Source organism: Camelus ferus, chromosome 1 (assembly GCF_009834535.1).
Source record: "Camelus ferus isolate YT-003-E chromosome 1, BCGSAC_Cfer_1.0, whole genome shotgun sequence".
Taxonomy (NCBI): domain Eukaryota; kingdom Metazoa; phylum Chordata; class Mammalia; order Artiodactyla; family Camelidae; genus Camelus; species Camelus ferus.
This window is the reverse complement of record NC_045696.1, coordinates 63,229,292-63,251,868: the sequence shown is the minus strand read 5'-3', so window position 1 is coordinate 63,251,868 and position 22,577 is coordinate 63,229,292. Positions and strand designations below refer to the sequence as shown.

Sequence of the window (22,577 nt, the reverse complement as noted above, 5' to 3'; positions counted from 1 at the left end):
AACCTGACAAAAACACAACTGTATTAGTAAAACTTCTAAGCATCAAAAGACAACAAAAACAAGGTAAAAAGATGAGACAGAAACTGGTGAACTATTTCTGCAATGGATAGTACTGAAAAAGATTACCACCCAGAAAATGCAAAGTACTTCTAACAAGGGACTAAAAAAAGACAAACAACACACACACCCAAAAATGGGGATATAAACTGACAATACAGAGAAGAATGTTAAATGACCCTCCTTCCAAAAACATGCAAATACACTCAAATTTGTAAGTAATGAAAAAACTGCAAACAAAACCACAGTGAGATATCATCTGGTATTTCTCCATCTTCTCACTGGGAAAACGAGAAATCTGACAGTACTGAGTTTGTCCAGGATGTGGAGCCCACTGAAGGAGACAGCGTGACTCTGCACCATCACTCAGAGAGCAGCTAGGCAACACCTACTAGAGCGGTAGCCACGCGTGTGCTGTGTGACCCAGCACTGATACTTTAAAGAAGCTAGTTTACTGAAACTCAACCACATGCCCACGGAATTTGTGCCCCTAAGAATTTTAATTGCAGCACTGTTTGTGAAAGTGGAAGGGAAAAGGGAGAATAAATGAAATTGTCCCTTAGCTGAAGAACAATATTATAATTTAATCACTTAATAGCACACTAAACAACAGTTAAGATTAATAAACTCGATCTCTATATATGTTAAGAGGCAGAAAGGCAGCAAAAACATGTACAGTAAAGATTAGTTGCGTATATTTACTTATAGACCTTGTTTGTAGGAAGATATATATGAAGCAAAAATATAAAAACATGGAGAGATAATAACACAACCTCAGAATGATAGATAATAGAGATGGAGAAATAAATAGGTTAAGACTTTAGCGATACCTGTAAATGTTTGAAATCTTTTAAAAGAGATCTGAAGCAAATATGGCAAAATGTCAACTGTTTAATCTCAGCTGTCTGTTATGTTATTTTCTATATGTTTGAATGTTTCATATATAAAAATATTTATTAAAAAGTAACTAATAAGTGATCTAGTTTAGCTAATAATTACCAGTGCATTTTCCACTCGTTGAATCCCCCAAAGATCTAAACCATCTTCAGTAAGAGTTCCAGTCTATTTAAAAAAAAAAAAAAGCACACATTTACAAAGTGTAGCTAATGCCTCCAAAAACAAAAAAATCATGAAAAACTACATTATATCTACACAATGGAGTACTAGATAGCTGTTAAAAGTGGGAGGAGGCCAAGGGATGAGTAAAATCTCTGTGTACTGACAGAATAACTTCCAGGACAAAAAGTGGGGAAAAGAGTGTAGAATGCTCCTTACGGTATGGTTCCTCTATGTGAGTGAGGCAGGGTTGGGGGAGGTATGTGTAGAACTGTATATTTATGTGCTTTTATCATTAAACAAACAGTGGAACGTACCAATCAACCTATCAATCAATAAAGGATGCCAACAAGGAGGGAGAGACTAGGGCACCGGGAGCCAAAAAGGAAGAGGAACCAGTTACATGAAATCAAGAGATGCAATCAGCCAAATTCAGGTTGCAAATAACCCGATTTCCTCAATAAGACAATTGGAAATAAGAGGCAAGACAAGCTACAGTCACAGATTAATTATAACCAATGCAATCCTTATTTCAACTCTGACTGAAAACACAGATTGTAAAAATTTGAAATATCTTTGAGAAAGGCAGGGAAATCTGAATATGAGCTGGATATTAGACAATACCAAGGAATTGTTACTTTTAAGTCTAGTAAGCAGTGACAGTGGTATTGTGGTAATTTCTTTTTTTTTTGAACAGCTTATCTTCCTTCTAGAGATACTGAAGTATATGGATAAAATAACATCTGACACTGGCACCTTCAAAATGAGGGGACAGATGAAGTAAGATTAACAAACTGCTAGTAACTGTTTAAGATGGATAATGGGCAAATGAGACTTTATGATACTTGTATCTTTTTGTCCACTTCTGGGTTAGCTTAAAATTTTTAAATACATTTCCAAAAAAGAGAAGCCTAAGTGAAACTTTCTGAACAGATCAATATGCAACATAGCCATGGGATATGACCTTTTATTGTTTTTAGTAAAATACATCTTTTTTTCTTTAATACAGAAGATGCATAAAAATCTAATTCTTATATCAATTACCCACAAAGAGTCAGATGAAAGGTTTTTTGGTCAAGGTTTAATTCTTTAAACTTTGAGGAAAACTAATTCCAGGTGAGGAAAGGAGACCCCTTTGTAAGAGGCAAGGTACATGTCATACAGGTACAAAACTTGTCATTTTCACATAAAATCAAATAATCACCGTCCTTCACAATCTGAAACACATTCAGTAAAGTCACAGAGCGAACGTGAAACGTATATGCTTAATAGCAAGAACATTCCAGTCAAAACCTGTACGGAGCCCATTCTGTTAAAAACATGAAAGAGCAGCTAACTTTCACTACTACCACCACCGCAAGGCATAATGTTGGATACGGATGGTCCGTCAACTGTAGATTTGGGCAAATATATAATATACAAAGTATTAAACATTGAAAAAAATGAGAAGAAATATACAAAGATACATGTGCCAAATAAGTTGAAAAAGAGGAAAATTAAAGAAATATTCAAAAAAAATCTGTGCAAATTAGCTCATAAAGAATACAGAAACCATTAACCTGAATATTTAAAAGCTACAAAGTGACCTTTGAGAATGATAATTAAACTGAACCAACCTTGTCAAAGCAAACAAGATTCAGCTGTCCACAGATGTTTATCCTTTGGGGACTGATGCAGAAAATACCCACTTTTTTCAGTCTTCTCTGGGCATACACAATACCTGCGGTCATTGCAGCAGGAAGCGCAGGCGGCACGGTGATTGTAATGATATCGAGGGACTCAACAATTATCACCCCAACTTCCACCTAAAATTAACATAAAAATAAATGTCAGGACCCCAATATTAAATATTTACTAATCTAATGTGGGTGTTTCTTTAGTGAAAAATCTGTAGGCCATTTTCAATTTCATACATAATAAGTGTGTATGTATATACATCTATTAACCATTTGTAATTTTTTTCCCTTTAGAGATTCTGCAAAATAGGAAGCTCAATGAATTGTCAACAGACTCTGGAATGAGAGCTATTTTTAAAGAGAATCTTATTTTAATAGCCCTACATACTTCATACACTACACACTTCAAAGTTCAACAAACATTTGTCAGATATTGACTCTTACTACTACGCCAGCCTCTACAGGGGACAGAAAAGAGAAATTTGACAAGGTCCCTTAGAAATACCTCCAATTCAGTAACTACAAATAATTTTAATGCCATATACATCAGAGATTAAAAAAAGAAAAAAGAAAGCCTTCGGTATATGATCACCCCTCCCTTTTTTTAAGTCACAAGAGAGCAAGTAGACCATCTAAACCAGAGCCAACCAAACCTTTCTGCTATAATGATATTCTATATCTGCACTTTCTAATATAATAGCTACAGGTCTCATATGGCTTTTTTTTCCCAGTTAAATTAATTTAAATTAAATTAAAATTTTAGTTTTTCAATCTCACTAGCCACATTTCAAATCCTCAACAGCCACATGTGATAATTAAGGCTCCCACACACATACATACCTCATTTAAAATGCTATTGATAATCGTGTAGATAAACCCAATGCCAGCCACTGCCACAAGACATAGTAGAAATAAGTAGGCATCTCTGTAGAGCTTAAAATCAGTTGGTTTGGGATACAATATGGAGCGGACGAGCTGTCCTTTGGAAGTACTAAATCCTTTTAAAAAAAATTAAAGAAGAAAATGACTATACAGTATTTTTATAAGAAAATGAGGATTATCTCCCAAAACAAAATCTCTTTTTAAACATTCAATAGGCAACAAACATACTAAACCATGCAAGAATAGATTAAATGTTTTCTACCTGTTCTAACTACTATGGCTTTGACAAGTTCTCCAGTGTAGAAACGAGTTTGAATAACAGTTGTCCCACAAAACAAAGTGTGTCTTTTATGTGTTTCTGGATTATATAATTCATCTCCCATTCCTTTTATGTCCACTGAAGGATTTGGCAAATTAGTCTTTGTCACTGGAACACTTTCTCCTTTAAAAAAAAAATCATAAATTAAAGCATAGAAATCAGTATCAAACACACAAATATTGAGTTGTTAAATACCCTAAATGTTATCATACTATCGACAATAGTTGAGTCCTCCCATGTGAATGACATAGCCTAATCAATTAGCTTTTTGTCTATCAATTTCCTTACCCAGAAATATCAAATCTTGTCTTCTACGGTAATTCCTGAAGTGATCTGTGACTCAAAGGTAAACATTTGGAAATAATTGAAACACGCTTCAAATAAGAAGACGAGGTTGTTGCTGTCACCCCAGCACCTGTTCTGGTACCTCTAGAACTAACTCGGGAAGTATTCTGCAACCCCAAGCACACACAACATATGATGATCTCCTCCTCCTAACCACCCCCACCCTGCCACACACAGATACATACACACAGACACACACACACACACAAGTAGGAAGAGAACAGGCAACTGAGCAAGGCAGGAGTACAGTATTCTCTCCAACAGTAACCAACAGCCAAATTCTTTTTAACATTAAAATGTAATGCTCTGTAGCATTCACACTTCTTGTGTCAAAGGCAGCAGGTGCGTGGGGATATTTATGTGTATGAGTGTGTTTTAAGACAGACTCTTAACAGTTCAAAAATGTATTATATAGGAATCACTTTCTTGCCAGATTGACTATGACAATAAAAAAATTAGTTATGTGATAAAAAGATACAAAGCTCTACCTCCAGATTGTGAACTGCCGAAGGGAAGTTATTTTAAAGTCTATTTTCCCACAATTTAAGAAAAACATCAACTCTCTATTCCCACTTTTGCACATCAAAGTGAGAATTAAATATGCTGAAATCTCTGCGGGCAAAGCATTTCTTTCATCTTCCCTTACTATAAATCATTTCCTCATTTTCAAAAGAATGGACAAAAGCAGGACAAGAGACGCAGTGAACACCAGCACTGTGCTTTAGTATCACAGTTGAGTATAATGCAGAATTTGGTTCACTCAGAATAAAAAAAAAATCTCCAGTATCTATCACATTCATGACATTCATGAGTAAAGGACACGAACAGCGTAGTTAATTTTGACATAGCTTAGTCAGTAACTACTTAACCCTAATATCGTTATAAATAACTCATCTCGTTTTTACTCATTTAATTTAGCTTACCTGTTAACATGCTTTCATTTACAATGCAAGTACCATTAATAAGTACTGCATCACAAGGCATGACTGTCCCATTTAATGGAATGACCATGACATCTCCCGGCACAAGGTCTGTAGAAAAGATCTCTTCTATTTCTGGAATTAAAGAAAGAAGAAGAAAGAAAAGTCTGAAAAGAATATCCTTTAATTTGGAATAAAAATACAGCAAACAAAGATCTGTCCAAAGGTCACCTGATTGCAATAAGATGTTAAAAATAGGATGGAGTTCAATTGGAAAATCTCAATAGATGAAAAATTTTGACAAATAAGAGTATTATTCCTTTAGCTAACAAAGCATGGTGTTTAAGTGTGTCAGCTAGTTTGTCCCCAGGGAGGATGCCAATTGCACACTGGTGATGCCAAGTCCCCTCTAACCTAACAGGTGGGAAGCTTCAGCACTCATTACAGTGGTGGTTGTCAGCCTCAGCTATCAGCTCTGTGAGTAAACGAACAATGAGTCCACACAGGGGATGCCCTGCAATAGGTAAATAAACTCAGATTTCTATAATGCCATGGAAACAGATAACAGCATTGGAACTCTTTTTTTACCAGCATTCTTTTTCTTGTTGCTACCCATAATGTCTCACTGTCTTCTCAATATTCCTAAAATAGTCCCAAAATACTTTAGATATTATTTAAAACAAATTTATAAAATAAACTGAACTTTAATTTCTTACCTAGTTCATCATTTCCTTAGAAATTTATGTATTATATCCAAGTTAGTTAAATACTTTTTTAAAAGAGCTTCCCAAATAAAAGGTGACCTTATACTTGGGCATTTTCTCTCTCATTCTACCCCCACCCCATATTTTATTAAACTATGGTTAGAAGAGACTGACACTAGTTTGTAAGCAAAGATGGGTGAGGAGAAAACTACCATTTGTGATGTTAGCCTGTAGGACACTCTTTTCTTAAAAAAAAAAAAAAGGTAGAGGTGGTTTACTAAGCTATGAGCAAACAACTTAAAGAATTCTAATGCTATTTAACACATAGTAAGTATAATAATCTTCATTTCTTAATGAGATCCCTTATTTTAAAAACTTGACTCTTACTGCCTTAACGCCACTTGAAATTCTGACCCTCCGAGGTGTACCAAGAAACTAAGTATCAGTGAAGGGCTGGACTATGCAAAGGGGCAAGGAAGACACACTGCCCAGTACACCTGTCCTAGCATCCCCAGGACCTTTGGCAGTGGCAGAGTTGGGAGGGGAGGAGCACCACTAAGGCTGCAGCTAGGGGAGGCAGATGTTCCCAGCTAAAGTAGCAAGTGACCAAGTAGCACAAGGAAGGAAGCAACCTGCTAAGGCCAAACTGGGTTTACACTTGGATGTAGTACACTAAGCCAAAAGAATGCAGAATGACTTGGTTTTCTTGATAAAGTGGCTACTGTCTCCAAGGCCCATGACACTGTGCTGCTTCCCCTTTATCTCCTTTTACCTCTTCACTGCCTCACCAGACAAACTAACATGTCCAAAACATTATCCTTCCCTACACTCCAGCTTCTCCTCCAGTGTTCCCTATCTAATTGACACCAACACCCATCCCCCGAGCCTGACTCCACTCTTACCACCTTGCAGCCAATGAATCATCAAATCTTTTACAATGCCCACATTTAAGTATCTTTCAAACCCATCTCACTACTCTCCATCTCTACAACCCTCACCTTGATCCATTTCATGCCTTCAACGTTACTCTCTTCTAAACCAGTTTGAACATGGCAGCCAGAATGATTTTTTTCAAATAGGCAAGTATGATCCTATCACTCTCCTGCTAAAACCCCTCAATGGCTTTCCACTGCACCTGGAGTAGTCCAAATTCCTGAACAGGCCTTAGAAGGCTGTCCACCATCTAGTTGCTGCATCTGCGACCCTGAATTTCTTTCAGTTATTACAATGACCAAACTCTCTAATTTCTAGGCCTCTGAGCACTTAAAACCCTCTTCTCTCCCTCTCTCACCCTGACCTTACCACCTTCTCACCTACCTTTCACCTGGCTAACTCAACCACTTAAAAATACTTTCTCAAAGAAGCCATCCCTGACACCTGCAGTAAATCAGCTCTCTCTAAGTTCCCTGACCTCTCCCTATCATAGCTTTTATCACACTTCATTGTGTCTGTTCACCATCTGTCTTTCCAACTAGACTGCAGTTCAGTGCCAGCAAGGGCTATGTCCATCTTAGTTAACCACTGCATCTCAAAAGCCTAATGTAGTACCTATCACATTATATAAATATACAATTTGACAGAAATGAATGAATTTGATATAGAGATATGATTTCAAACCTAAACACATTTTTATTTCTTATGGAAATGAGTGAATATGTATAATACACTGGGCTTGCTTACACATTAGTGTTTAGTAGACATCTTTTTTGGTTTATTTTTCCAACAGCAACCTGAAGTACTTACCTTCACTTCTGCAAACTGAAACTCTCACAGTACTGTGAGCTGCCACCATGTCATGCAACATAATATATTGCTGAATCAGGAAAGAAAAAATTTTAACTAGTTAACATAAACCCACTCTTCAAGATATTACAAAGCAAGGGTAATATAAAATAAGGAAAGCTAATATAATAAATGAATATTACTCTGCCTTTAAAAATGTCAAGACCAAAAAATTCAAAGATTATTCAATGTTTTAGCTCAAGATAAAATAAGAAGCACTTTAATGAGACAAGCCCTGAAAACAGCAGAATCAGCCCTCCAGTATTGCAGTCTAAGAGAAGCAATTATAGATCCCTTCAGCCTTGAAGCCGTCAAGTGACACTCTGACTTTAAAAAGCATCTGCCTTTCCCCACTTCAAAAAAGGAGGGAAAGGGAGTACATTCTCACATAACTAGAAGAATAACTGTATTGCGTACTTACTTTATACCAAGGAGCATTCTATACATCGTACATGTTATTAAAAAATACAAATATAGTTGTGAAACCCATAATAAATGAGACTTACCTTTCTAATGGTATACAGCGAGCTTATAATTGATACCAAAGACATAATCACAATGGCTACAGCGTAGTAATAGTATTCATCAGTGCACCAGAGTATAACACTGAACAGCTGGAAGATGTAAAATGGGTTGAGAACCTAAAAAACAAGATTTTTTAGTCAAATTGAAAGAAATCTGTATTACCATACAGATTTAAGAAATAACCAACAAGATACCACAGGATAAGCTCTACAGTGTGCTAGGGCAACATATAACTACTCAAAAAGTAGGAAAAGACATTACCTTTAAAAAAAAAATTAAAAAACATAAGCTTAATTTGAATTACTTGCATCCATTTAGATTCATACCAAACCCAAATACACATTCAGCTAGAAACAGCTAAAGAGTGTAAATTTAGTTGTTCTTCATTCTGCTTTAGCAATAAAATACACTTATTTCCAATAGTTAATGTGCTGCTAAACAATACAAAACTTTTAACCAAATGGAACAGATGTTTACTTATTATGAACTGGAACAATAATTTACTTGTAAGTCAAAGGTTCACTAGAGTCCAAAGAGAAGACAAACATGAGATAAGTTATACTGTTTTGCTTTCTCTAAGGAAATAATTAAGGGTTAAAACCTGAATGAAAAAAAAAAAGGAAGTCCTGAAAATGGACTTTGTTTACTCAAATTTTATGGTATTTTATCAATTTATTAATAACCCCCCAAAGTTTTAAAACTGATGCTTCTGTACTTTTCAAAAAGCACTTTTACATATATAGTCCCATTTTACTTAAAAATCAAATGAGCACTAGAAAGGACTGACTCCAGTTTTACCAAGAAAGGAGCAGCAGGGAGAAAGGTCTTCAAATGATCAAAGCTAGTTACTGATGGAGTCACATTACAAACCAGTCTTTCTAGTTCCTAATCATTACACTTTGCTATGCTCTAAAGCAGCATTATATGGCCACTCTCAGAAACTGATGGAAAACAATCAGTAACTTCTACTAAAAGTATTCACCCAACACAGCTAATTATTAATCTTTAGCCCCAAATCAGAGGGAAGGCTGGAGAGCCTTCACAATCCTTTATTCACACCCCTTCCACGGCCTTACAACTGAACAGTCACTACAGTAAAACTACCGACATGCATTCCTCTCGGGCTAAAAGACAAGTTCCTCAACGTCCTTATCACGTAACGTTTTTTGTTCCAAACCTCTGGCATGATGCCTAGTTCCCAACAGTGTGCCGCATGAAAAAAACATGATAAATTGTTTTTTTAAATTAGTAGGGGAAAAGAAAAGACAGGTGTATACATCTGTAAAATAGGGCGAGTTTTAGGTGTACAACTTCCTGAGTAAAAAAAAAAAAATCTACAGACAAGAAAAGCAAAAAAATTAAAACAATAACCACGCCCTGAATTATTGATCTACCAGAGAAATATCTTTCTGACCTTCCAAGTGAAAAAATAAGCAAAGAGAAGTTAGGAAGCAAAAAACCAAGAATACCTTCTTATTACTTAAATGCTGGCCCTTTTCAATTGACAAACCTACTGATCACAAATGTTGAGACAAGTACAATCGTCTTACCTCCTTAATTAGAAGCTTAAAAGCTGAAGGCACTTTCACAGCAATTTCATTTACTCCATAAAGCAATTTTCTATAACAGGAAAATATAGTAAGAATATTACATTATATTGTATCGTAAAAGCACAATTTAGGGAGGGCATTGCATTAGATGAAGCTCAAACCGACTGCTCCTTAAATTTGGAACTTAAACATTCACGTTTCTAAACAGTTGTCTTCTACAATTTAAATTCTCTAGCTAAAGTATTTAAATCAACATAGTCAATACTGGATAACTAACTATACGGTTTCCATTTTATCTTTTTGTGTGACAAGTACCTTTCCCACTAGTCCATAATAACCATGTCAGCAAAAGACTTTCTTTACTATCCATGAATACAATATATCTCAACAATTTTGAACTGCAATTTATTTTTGCAAGAGAATACATTAAGTAAATTTGAGGCATCCTACACTATTTTTCTAATAAAAATACTGTACTAAAAATGTAACATTACACATTTGGCTTTTTTAAAAACTGCTTTTAAAAAGTTGCTTAAATCCTTCTGTTTAAATTCCTTATGTTACAATAGTGCTTTCTATATGACAAAATAATTCTTGCCTTTCATGAATTAGAAGCCTGAATGAATTCATATTTCAACCCTTTGAAAGAACATGCTATAGGAGTACAAGAAAATTCCTAATTTAATTTGAAAATGGTATTTATCTTTACAATATGTAATACACTAGCATACTTTTATATTTCAGCAAATAACAACACTATAAAAAAGGCTGTGTCTCCCAACTTACAAATTTTCATTGTGGTAAATTTGAGCTCGTGCTTACAATTCCCAATATTTCAGTTAATCTAAGATGCTATCAATTGTTAAGACATACCATGATTTTATGTACTATCGAGAAAGATTAAAAACACTGTCAAGTAAAGGATGACACTCCACCCACTGTATGGCACAGTCTCCTTTTAAAGACGTTAAAATGCAGGAAAGTGTGTACCTTTGAACTGATGAAATACAGTATATTTTCAGGGATATCCACTTCAATATCAGCTTCAACATTTTTACAATTCTTAAACTGAGAGATGGTCTTACCCAAATAAAATATCAACAAGTTGTTAACGACTATGTTATAATATTTAAACACCTGTTAATATTACAACTATATGGTAAAAGGGTAGGCTGTATATACTACTTTATTTAGGAATTTTGATAATACATCTAACTTGAGTCGGATAAAAATTACCTGTAGGCATGCATCCCCTTTGTCAGTCCTGCACTATGCTTTTCATAAATTGACGTACAAGAAACACCTCCATCCAGTCCCCTAAATAAATCCAAAGTTTTTACTTTAAACAAAGTTTAAAATATCCAAATTTCTTAATGCCTCACTTTTCTATATTTCTGATTTTAAAGTGTGACTTCCTTACAAACAGAAACCCCCTAACAAAAATTGAGATAATGGATAAGAATTTTTAAATCTCAAATTCCTAAGATAAACAGCAATGAAAGGTCTTAGTCTCAAATGTGGCAACGCCTAAGTTAACCAATGTATCTATCATATGATAAGATGGCTCGCAATACTCAAGTTTATATAATAGTATTATTATCCTTTAAGTCTGTGCCAACGCTGTAAAAGCTAATAATATTAAAGGTAAAGTTATGGGTAACTTGAGAACTCCAAACTATTGATGAAAAAATTTTTACTTTTTATCCACCTAAAAAAATGTTAAGCTTTACACTAAGAAATCCTCCTCATTTATTTTTCTTTCCACAAAAGCATCAATTTAAATCCTTCCCTCCTCTAACACATACTCAGGATAGAAGTGCAGAATCTGTGTGAGTCACAGGCAATGTCAGAAATCTGGAACAATTCAAACAGGGGTTCAACTCACATATCTACTTTTCCCCCAAATGTTTGAATTATGCTTATTCTAACTGAGATATTATTCATAAAACTCTGAAAAGAATCATTTAACTCCAATCCTTTTCTACTTCTTTCAGAGAGAAACATTAAGTTCCATAATTAACCACTAACACTGGGATAAGTTTAAACTCTACAAGTTGGTATGGTTGGCAAAGACTACACAGCAAATTATGTTTGACTTTTTTTCCCCCTACTGACGTTACTTCTCCAAAGGCAGCAGGGATCAGCTCCAAGTCAAATTTTTTAAAAAACAAAAATGACAGCTCATTGGCAGTGTTTGTTAAATGTTCATAAGGCAATTCTTTTTTTATCACTAATATTAAGAATTCCTTTGGCACTCTCAAGCATTGATACTTCACAAGTGTTTATAATCATCACTTTAACAGCAGCAATAAAAATAGAATCCTAGTTAACTTAGTACTTATATAACTGGAAGCCTCCAAAAAAAATAAATTTTAAGGGATTATTCCAATTTGTCTTAACCAAGGCTTAACGCATTTGACAATGTCCTATCCTTATTCATATATTAAAGTTAAGTTTATGTTTGTCTATCACTCCATCCCTCAAGTACAAGTGGGTGGAACTGTCAGCAAATTGAAAGGTGGTAATTCAAACACTGACAGGCTAAAGGTATACTCAAAATTCACTCTGAGATGAATCCTCAAAAAGAAAAGAACTCAAACTCAAGCTGGATTTGGGGAGCATACTGCGTCTAACTTTTATGTCAATTTTGTCAAGGTACAAGTTACAGACAGGACTTATTCTAAAGTGGTTAATGAGTATTCAAACAATACCAGAGAGTTATTAATGAATAAGTGAATACAAGTTATGTAATAAAAACCTCTTCAATTTTATGTGACACTAAAATGAACTCTTTTCTATCTAGAATATTTTCAAGATACTCATAATATAATCCAAACAAAAGAAAAGTACTTACCTTAAGAAATCAAAGTTGTGAAGGGTGTCATTCCAGAAGTATTTTACACTGTGGTGGGTGAAATAACGAATCTGTAGAACATACATACATGTTACATCAAAGCGCATTATCATCACTTGCTAACAATTAAGTTTACTAAGACAAATTTAGCATATGGGATAACAATTATTTAAAATGTAAGCAAATATACATGACATGTAATCTGCTTCTCACAGTAAATAACTAAGCTGTGTTATATACAACGACAAATAGGCATTTTATATGCACAGAATTTTATCTCAAACAAAAATAACTGTAAGTACAAAATTACAGACTATCCGTAATAGCATAAAATGTAATAATTCTTGTTTTTAAATAAACTTCGAGACTAAGGTCACAATACCTGTTGTGACTGAGTCTGTGAATATTTACTCATCTCAACTTTATTCTCTTCAGCCAGATTTTCAGGTAAGTGAACCGCACGGCCACTTGAAATCTTATTAGCCACAGACTGTGGACTTGAAAATGGGTGAGTTTCCACAGAAAGAAAGCGAATTTTTGCACAAAACCATGTTCTGAATTCATCCTTAAAAGAGAAAACGGTAGAGTCAATTATGCATATTATATAACTATATATATTTATTTCCATTCTTTACATGGTATTTACTTATCTTTAATTGAGAAAATATCACTTCCAATTTACTAAATGTTAAACCATTCCACGAAGATGCATAAATTCAAACATCAAATGCTTTTTATATGTTACACTTCACCGACAGAGTATCTAAGAAGATTGTGAGTAACTTCGTAATTTACCCATCTACATACTAAGACTAGATATTAGAGCCTCTTATAAAATGCTTCCAATCAGGATTTCTTCTAAGAACCTGGGGTGTGGGAGCACTACACAGTAGAAGAGATCTGGGATACAGTCCTGTCAGGTGACCTGGACAGAATAGCCGTCCATCTAACCTCTCAGTGCAACAAGAGCTAGAGAAGAGGGTAGATTTGATCGTCTTTAAGATTCCCTTAAACTCTACCCACTGGGATAATATTCACTTCAAGCGCAGATGCTTTAAAAATACCAGGATTAGTATTCCTCGTTATATCCTAGCAGTGATATTCTCCTCACATTTTATTTTGAACAAAATACACACAACAACATTATCTTACTCCTCAAATCATTAGCTACAGGTAAACACGTGGACTTACAGTAGTCCTCAGCAGCACCACTTCACAGTCTTTAACTGCAGCTCTAACACAGGTCGCCTTCACCCGCCATTCGGGCATCCAGTAGAGGAGCAGGAGAAGAAAGCCCCCAGTACACACCACTCCAACAGAGACGACGGCAAGCTTCCAGCGACACAAATTATAGCCATAGATCTCCTTCAGGACAAGGCCATCACATGATTAAATTTCAAATGATAGGAGTTAAATTCCAAAGTGACAATCCTATCTTCCCACACACACACCACAAAAAAAGAGGTGAGTTTTTATTAAGCTGATTTTAAATTTTTTAATAAATCAAAATTAGAAGGTTTGCATTTGAGATTATAGTTAAGTATTTGCTAACGTAACTTCTTAAATTATCAAATGGAACAACATACTTCTTTCCTGTAAGTTTTAAGCATTCACAAGTGAAACAGGAAATGTACTAGAACCAGAGATGTTACGTAATCCCAGCTCAAAAAACACAAGTCAGAATGAAGATTGATTTAGTCGTTGTTTCACTATATCTATTTTAGCAGTTTTTTAATGTAGTTTTCTACCTCCCTAGAAAAACAAACTCTTCACATTTTACAAGTAAATTATAAAAGCTGGTTACCATTTCATCTTCATGACCCTGATTGATAGTCCTCCTTTCTTCTTTGTCCATATCTACAGTGGTTGGAAAGGTCTTGTGCTTCAGAACAACTGAAGATAACTGAGGGAAGAAAGGAACAAATATTAGGACATTATTTTGTGTCTTAGTAAACTATACATATAACTTCATGCTATCAGAAATCTTGTTTTGATACAAGTTTAACTGGTATCTTAAGCAGTTACTGAAGTGTTTGCTGAGTCCCATGACGTTTTCAATGCCGTGCCAGTTCCTGAACCTGCATGACTTCCAACCACAAAACTTGGCATATTTCATTAATTAATTTATACTGGCACTAGCTTTGCTATAAAGCAATTTAAATTCTAAGAGAAACTACCATAGCCAGAATCTTCCTTTTTCACTCCCCCAGACTCATCCACTGAGCACTTCACACATGAATGACAATCCCTGGCCAACTGTCAATCCCTACAGCAGGGGTACCCCTACTGGAAACCACTCAATTGACTGTCCCATTCCGATCCAAGTCCACTAAGCAATCTTACTGTTTTGGACTAACTATGATGTTTGTCTAGGAGAAAACTTACTGACAAAAATTTTCTCCTATACTAAAAAAGAGAGTAAATTCAAATATTAGACACTCAGCTACCCATTCAAGTTGAAAAATGTAAAACAATGCCAGTTTTTCTTTTTTCTTTTTTTTTGGCTTTTGGAAAATACATGTTTTTGGGGAAAATGTTAATTAACATGTAATGGTCGATTACTGTTCTATCAAATTAATACTCTTAAATATCTGTAACTAATGTGGCAATAATAGATATAACCCACATAAACAAAAGCTCCTTAGAGTTCACAATAATTTTCAAAAATGTAAAAGGGTCTGAGCCCTGAGCCCAAGAGTTTGAGAGCCACTGCTTTAGACGAGGCTGACCACTGCAGAACACAGTGGGAATAACCTTCCTAATTCCAGTTGTTATACCACTACTCATCTGTCCAGTGTATATCACAGGCCTGACACATGGTAAGCACTCAAAAAATACTTGCTGAATGAATGACTGAATAAAGAATTTGTGCTAAGACAGCAATAGCTATGTAACATTTACATGATATGAATTAATAGCAAGTAAAAACCAACTGCAGGCTTTCAAACTAATCCCCCATAAGACTACTGAAATCTCTTGGCTATGTCACCAACAAAATGACCAATAAAAAATACTGATGCCTCCTGCCTGGGCACCCAAAGTTTCTCTACTTTCTGGTAGCGCAGGAGGTGGGGTCAGGGCTAGGTAGGGTCAGGGCTTTCTACAAAAATAAAATGCCAGAGTTTGATTACAAACATAAACACACACACACACACACACACACAAAACATACTTGACTTGGTGTCATCTTGGAAAAGAAGCCTCAGGGGTATCTTGTTTCTCAGAGGAAAACAAGTCATATTATCAAACAAAAACTTTTAGGCAATTTAGCAACAACTTCTTCTCAGTCTAGGGTAGTGTTACAGCCCTGAGAAGCACAACACTAGAGTCACTGCACCACTGCAAGACTGTTCTATCAAATCAGTGCAACTCCAGGTGGCAGTTATTCGCAAGGGCTATTCACCTTGCTATGAACTATGGGGAGAATAAGCAAGTCCAACCTCTTTCCCTGTAGAAAAGATCAGCTGTTGCCTGAACCTGTAAAGTATAGTCCAATTCTGCAAGGTTTCAAATGTGCACATGCCTACCTCCAAAGGGTAATAAGGCAAAGGAACTCTGCCCTGACACTGTCCCCACTAAAGAACCCAGTCTGGGGTTCTTAACCTTTAAGCTGTGGTTCTTCATTAAGTTCTGGACTGAATCTAAGGATCATTACTCAGGATTCACCAGAGCCATTTTAATAACCAAAACATACAATTCTGATCCCCAGTTCCCACCATTATCTAAAATACATTTCTTGAGAGGAGGAAGTACCTCAAATTCTTAAATGGAGAGACTTCTGCTTCCAACTGAGATGGAAAAACACGGAACAGACTGGCCTTCCTGCCTAAAACAACAAAATGGATAAAATATATAAAACTGTAGTCTTCAAGGAACTGGATGTCAGACAGTGAAAGAAACTGATACAGGAATGGGAAGCATCTAGGTGAGCTCTAAAATTGTCCCAGTTCACAAACTGAATAATTTACAGGATTAAAAAAAAAAAAATGTAGGACAGGGAACCCAGGGGGAGCCCAGCAGCCTCGTGAGTTGAAGCTGGGAGTGTGGGGAGGCACCAAAGTGACTTGGTTCGCAGGGCACATCACCAGAGGAGAGATCTGTACAGAGAAGGAACACTGAAAATCTGCATGGTGGTCCCTTCTCAAGTCTCCTGCTGAATTACTGATTAGCACTTGTGTGTGATGAAACTACCAAGACCAGGGGGAAAGCCACCAAAAGGATTAGGAGAAAAATGCAACAGGCTCACACGGAGCTGGGAAGAGTGCCTGTTCCCACCAACCACAGTGGTAAACTTCATGAGCTGCATGGAATCAGGGGGAGTACTCAGAGGGTCTTGCTTCAGTAGTGGGTTCAAATTAGCCCTAAACCAAAAGCCATTCTGGCCCTGCCTAGCAAAGCTTTTAAGACTTGAAAGAATAAAGTTGTTTCCAAGTAACTTAACTGCTTCACAGGAGATGGTTCAAAGAGAGTTATAGGAATACCAAATATCTAGTTACAATGTCTGACATCCAATTAAAACTTAACAGACATACAAAGAAGCAAGAAAATACAACCCACCATGAGAAAAATCAATGGACGGAAAAGGATATAGAACTGACAGAGGTAACAATTGTTAGACAAGAACATTAAAACAACTGTTGTAATAGATAAAGAATAAGGGCCTACTGTATAGCACAGGGAACTATATTCAATAACTTATAATAGCCTATAATGAAAAGGAATATGAAAAGGAATATATATGTATAACTGAACCACTATGCCATATACCAGAAATTAACACTTGTAAACTATTACTTCAATTAAAAAACCTGTTGTAACTATAGTCCATATGTTCAAAAAGCAAGAGGAAGACTGAACACGTGAAGCAGAGACATGAAAGATATAAAGAACTTACTTGAACATAAAATAAAAAGTACAGGGTCTAAGATGAAAAATATACTAGATGGGATTAACAGAAGATTAGACATTACAGGGGGAAAAAAATCAATGAACTCGAAGACACAGTAACAGAAATATCCAAAAATTTTTAAATAGAGAGGAAAAAAAGAATAGAGGGTGAAAAAACAAACATAACAGCATCAGTGAGCTGTGAGACAGCCTCAAGTAGCCTGACATGCACACATGTAAGACAGGAGGGGCAAAAAATATGTAATTACATAATGGCCCTAAAATTTCTTGATTAGACAAAACACTATGAACCCACAGATCCAAGAAGTCCCACTAACATCAAACGAAGAAACATTAAGAGATTACACCAAGGTATATCAAACTGCTCAAAATCTGTGATGAAAAAAAAAAAAAAAATATATATATATATATATGGAGGCAGAGAAAAAAGACACGTCACATTCAAAGTAAGATTTTTAAAATGACATTAAATATCTCGCTAAAAAGAATGCAGGTAAAAAGACACAGAGGCAACATCTTTGAAGTACTAAGAAGAACCTATTCTGAGAATTCTATACCTAGCAAAAATATCTCCTAAAATCAAAGGTGAAATAAAAGGCTTTTTCAGATATAAAGATGGAAAAAAATTCATCAGCAGCAAAACTACACTGCAAAAAAAAATGTCAAAAGTAGTCCTCAGATAGGAAAAATAAATAAATCAAAGTATACTCCTAAAAGGTTCTTTTTTTTTTAAGTAAGGTTCTTAAGAAAGCAGAAAAAGACCAAATTATACCCAGAGCAAACACTTAAGGGAAATACTTAAATTCAGAGAAGAAATAAATAAAAATTAAAAACCAGGAAAATGAAGAAAAAGCAATGAAACCAAAAGCTAGTTCTCTGACATCAATAAATTGATCATTTCTAGATAAACTCAAAGAGAAGGGGTAGGGGGCACAAATTACCAATATCAGGAATAAGAGAGCCTATGCAGATATCAGAAGGATAATCAAGGAACCTAACAAACAACTTTACACAAACATACCTACTTTTCTGCAAGTTTGAACTTACTTCCAAATAAAAAACTAAAAGAAAAAAAAATTTTAATCTCTTTATCCATTAGGGGATGGCCATGAGTTGATAACTGCTAAAGCTGAGTTAAAAGCTGAGTGATGGGTCCATGAGAGTTTATTATACTAATTTTTCTACTCTTTAATATGTATAAACTGTCCACAATAGAAAGTTTTTTTAAAATAAATGAAATAGCCACCCATCTGAAGTTCTCAGATAGAAGAAAATTTTCAGAGAATAGTCCTTCCTAGCACCAAGGGCTATAAATCTTGAGGACTCTGCCTCTGAGTCCCAAATCCACTGACAACCTATTACGTACCATGTATTATCTATAAACTCTTACTTCTGGGTTTAGAATCTAACTCTTCTTCACTCTTGTCTTTTATCCATTGCCTAGAAATATAGATGTACTTCCCCATTTTTGTAAATCCTAATTTTTCAATGCAGAATATATCTGTAGATAAACATTCTTTTCACAGTTTTAGAAAAAGAATTACCATTAAAATGTAATGTTTTCTTTCATTCCATATACTCATAAATATTTAAAATCTTTTCCCCAAATATCTCTTGATAGATAGAGTTCACATTAGTCTGAGATAACTATATTTTCATCTTATCTTCTACACTTAAAAACTGACCACAGCAAAAAATACTCCTGTTAATTTTAAATGAGATACACACATGGTACACTGCCTATAACAATCTATTTTCATACTTCTCTAAACAATTCTTGACCATATTATATCATTGCTCTTTTTACAAGGGTTATTTCTCTAAAATTTAGCTTATTTTTTAAGGTAAAATTCTTAAGTTTTACTAAATTTTACCAAAGCTGAAATATTAAAAATGATTTAAATAATTCAAATTAAAAGTTGCTCTAAAAGTCACCAATTATTATTCTCTTTAAATATATTATACTTCATAGGAAATTACTAAGAATTCACCTTTCACATAAACTTTCAGTAAAACCCAATGAAACAACTGCAACAGCTCACATTTAAAACATATACATACTGTAAATGAATATTTAAATGTTAAAAACATGTACATAAGTAAAAAGCTCTTAACATTTCTGACATCATGAAGATAAAAATCTATATAAACATATTTCAAAATACATTGCTTATCAAGATGAAAATAAATATTAAATAGTATTCTACCATTTATCCAATTAGACATTTGAAGCATTAATATCAAGCTTGTAAAATCCATTTAACTTACAGAAGTATAACTTCAGTGGTTTGCTTGAGTTCATGTGTTTTTTAATCAAGTCAATTCCTAGATCACAAACAACAAATAAAATTTTCTTACCAATAACACTATATCATCATTCCTTTCAAAAGCTGATATTAGCAGAGCTTTCAAAAGCCAACTGTTAACAATAAAAATAAAATAAAACTAAGCATAAAAATCCATTCAAATGAGAATTTTCTGCCACATACTTGTTTTGGTTCTTTTTGAGCTGCTTTCAAAATGATTTAAGATATTAAGATTTAGGGTTTTTTAATTCACCAATTTCAAATGGGTTTTCAGAAGCTCTGTCCCCTACCATCTGACTGCCACTGCAGAGCTCCTACTGCTTGAGTAAGTCCTATCCAGCTAGCACGCTGAAGTCCCAGTTCCGCGGTGCACGCCACAGCCTTGATGTTATCTAAACAGCAAGCAGCTTATAGGCTATTGTGCTCAACCAAACCCTTCCTTGCATTTACAATGAACTTGATTTTTTGTGTGAGTAAAAACAGCAGCACAAGACAAAGTGAAGCTATCAGGAATAAATCTCACTAAAACTGATGCTAATTTTTGTGAAAGTTTACTCATTTTTTTCACATTGTATAATTACTAAGAACAATTTAAAGTACAGTCTTGAATCCAGACGAAGAGTTAGTCAGACCTCATTTCCTAAAAGATGAGTTGGCCTCAACAAGCATGGAAAACCTGCGTTTCTCATGCGCTGTAATAATATTCTAATAGTATGTGTGGAGGCTTTTGAGGCAAATTCTATGTATGTGCCTAGAATTCCAAGGTAGGTAATTTCACAAGGTGATTTAGAGAATGATCTTCAACCCAAGTAAAACCTCTAAGTAATTTTGAGTTGTGTATTTTTAATTTTTTAATTGGTATTTGCCAATTTTGGGAAACTAAAGTAAGAAAAAAAATTTTAAATGTATTATTCAAAATTCACAGAACTAAGTAAGTATAAAAGTTCTCAAATAGTATTTTTTATATAAAAATGCACTGAAACTTTTGGGTCACCTTGTATAGTTGAAAGACAAAATGAATCATCCCACTTTGTTTTGTAGTTCTAGGTTTTTTTCCCTGAGAATTAAACATACCTATGCATGTTAAATAAAGATTTGATAAACCCATCTTTCAGCACCACAAAGCAAAGTGTGTTTTAAAGATCTGAAGTATCAACAGCACAGCCAGCATTCAGAATACTATTTTATTTTTAAATTTGTAACTACTACAGCAATTAAATGACCTTAATTTAATTACAATTGAAATAAGATGTGCCCCAATAAATATAAAATACTAACTCTACTCACTGTACAACCTTAATATCTACATAAATATTTGTGTTAAAAGAGTGAAAAAAATCTCAACCTCCCAAATACAATAACCAAACTGTGACAACTCACGAAGGCAAAACTCAACACTTCAAGTCAGCTCCTAACAATAAGAATGACATAATATAATTTAATGAATACATGGAAATTTTACAAGCATACCAGCTAAGTTTTAACAAAGCTCTACTCAATACCCATTTTATCACTTCCCATCTTGAACTTTCTCTTATAATACATGCTTTTGTTTCTGTGTTTAGGCTTAAGGAAGACCATTGTATCCAATATACACCAAACCAAAACTGTATTTACATTTGTAAAGTGTAGTCTTTGTATAATTATACTTTTTTTGTATGTTACAAAACAATGTGATACCTATAAAAAAAAATAAGTTATAATTAGGAAAGATAATGCAATTATCTGTCTTAGATTCAACTGAAGAACATTAAGAGTTATAATAGCCTGCACTCCAGCATACTTGCATGTATTTTTATCACTTTTATATGTACACTATTTAAAGAAAGAAATCAACCCTTTTATTCAGAGAAACTCCATGTCATAAGACTATCATTAGAGAAAATAATGGCTTTGAGTATTATAGTTAATTGTATAGTTTTAATCAGTAAAAAATAGAAGAAGGTACCTTTGGCCTGACAAGTAGTATCTATGTTTTATTCTTTATAAAAAAAAGAAATGAGTAAAATAAGTCATTTATATACAACATAATTAAGTTTGCATAATTAAATAAAGCTTGTCTACTTAACATGAGAGATTTTTTTCATTGATTCAAGTTACTTTGATCTTAAAACTTTTATACTTCCCCTTGAATCTTTCTCATGTATGAGACTTTTCAAAACTCCACACTAAAGGCCTGAGAGTTATGAAAGTGTTATAACTGCTAGATTGATTTCAAAATCTTACCACCTATTATGAAAAATGCTATAGTAGACAATTAAAAATAGTGGAAAGGCTCATTGTGACAAGACCAGTCCTAAAGAATGAATATTCAAAAATGGCCCCAAAAGGCCTAGAAAGAAAACTGGCAGCCACCCCTAAGACAAACAAAGGCTAAATATATCTATAAAATATGGCTACCAGGGTGACAACGCGTGGGTTTGGGAATAAGGGAGACTTGAGTGCTTTTTGAATGCTTTTCTCATCTACGTGCAATAATATTTCAAAACAGTTAAAGAAAAAAGAAGAGAAAGAAGGAAGACTGAGTATATGTACACACTTGCAATTGTACCACATATGGCCAACTGTAGGCCTGAACTTACAGGAACCACCAAAGCACTCCACACTGCTCCATCACAGCATCCCATTCTCTCTGCCTGGATCTCACTCTTACTCTTACTTTACCCCAGACAAGGGAAAGGAGCCATTGTGAA

General features: G+C 34.6%; 1 protein-coding gene across 7 annotated transcripts in view; it reads right to left on the bottom strand.

The window, feature by feature from the left end:
- ATP13A3 (ATPase 13A3) overlaps positions 1–22,577 on the bottom strand; it is a 74,035-nt gene that overhangs the window by 38,636 nt on the left and 12,822 nt on the right. For 3 of the 7 annotated variants that reach the window (XM_032481825.1, XM_032481812.1, XM_032481851.1), the window contains 14 exons: positions 16,424–16,496; positions 14,475–14,573; positions 13,862–14,035; positions 13,053–13,235; positions 12,671–12,741; positions 11,053–11,133; positions 9,817–9,886; positions 8,248–8,382; positions 7,703–7,772; positions 5,259–5,390; positions 3,934–4,113; positions 3,630–3,787; positions 2,730–2,918; positions 1,059–1,119 (listed from right to left, as the gene is read on the bottom strand). In XM_032481825.1, coding sequence (XP_032337716.1) covers positions 1,059–1,119; positions 2,730–2,918; positions 3,630–3,787; positions 3,934–4,113; positions 5,259–5,390; positions 7,703–7,772; positions 8,248–8,382; positions 9,817–9,886; positions 11,053–11,133; positions 12,671–12,741; positions 13,053–13,235; positions 13,862–14,035; positions 14,475–14,525 — 1,555 coding nt within the window. In that variant the 5' untranslated portion in view covers positions 14,526–14,573; positions 16,424–16,496. Of the gene's footprint in view, positions 1–1,058; positions 1,120–2,729; positions 2,919–3,629; positions 3,788–3,933; positions 4,114–5,258; positions 5,391–7,702; positions 7,773–8,247; positions 8,383–9,816; positions 9,887–11,052; positions 11,134–12,670; positions 12,742–13,052; positions 13,236–13,861; positions 14,036–14,474; positions 14,574–16,423; positions 16,497–19,846; positions 19,904–22,577 lie in introns of all 7 variants that reach the window. The other 4 variants (XM_032481817.1, XM_032481842.1, XM_032481846.1 and 1 more) reach the window with 4 other exon arrangements.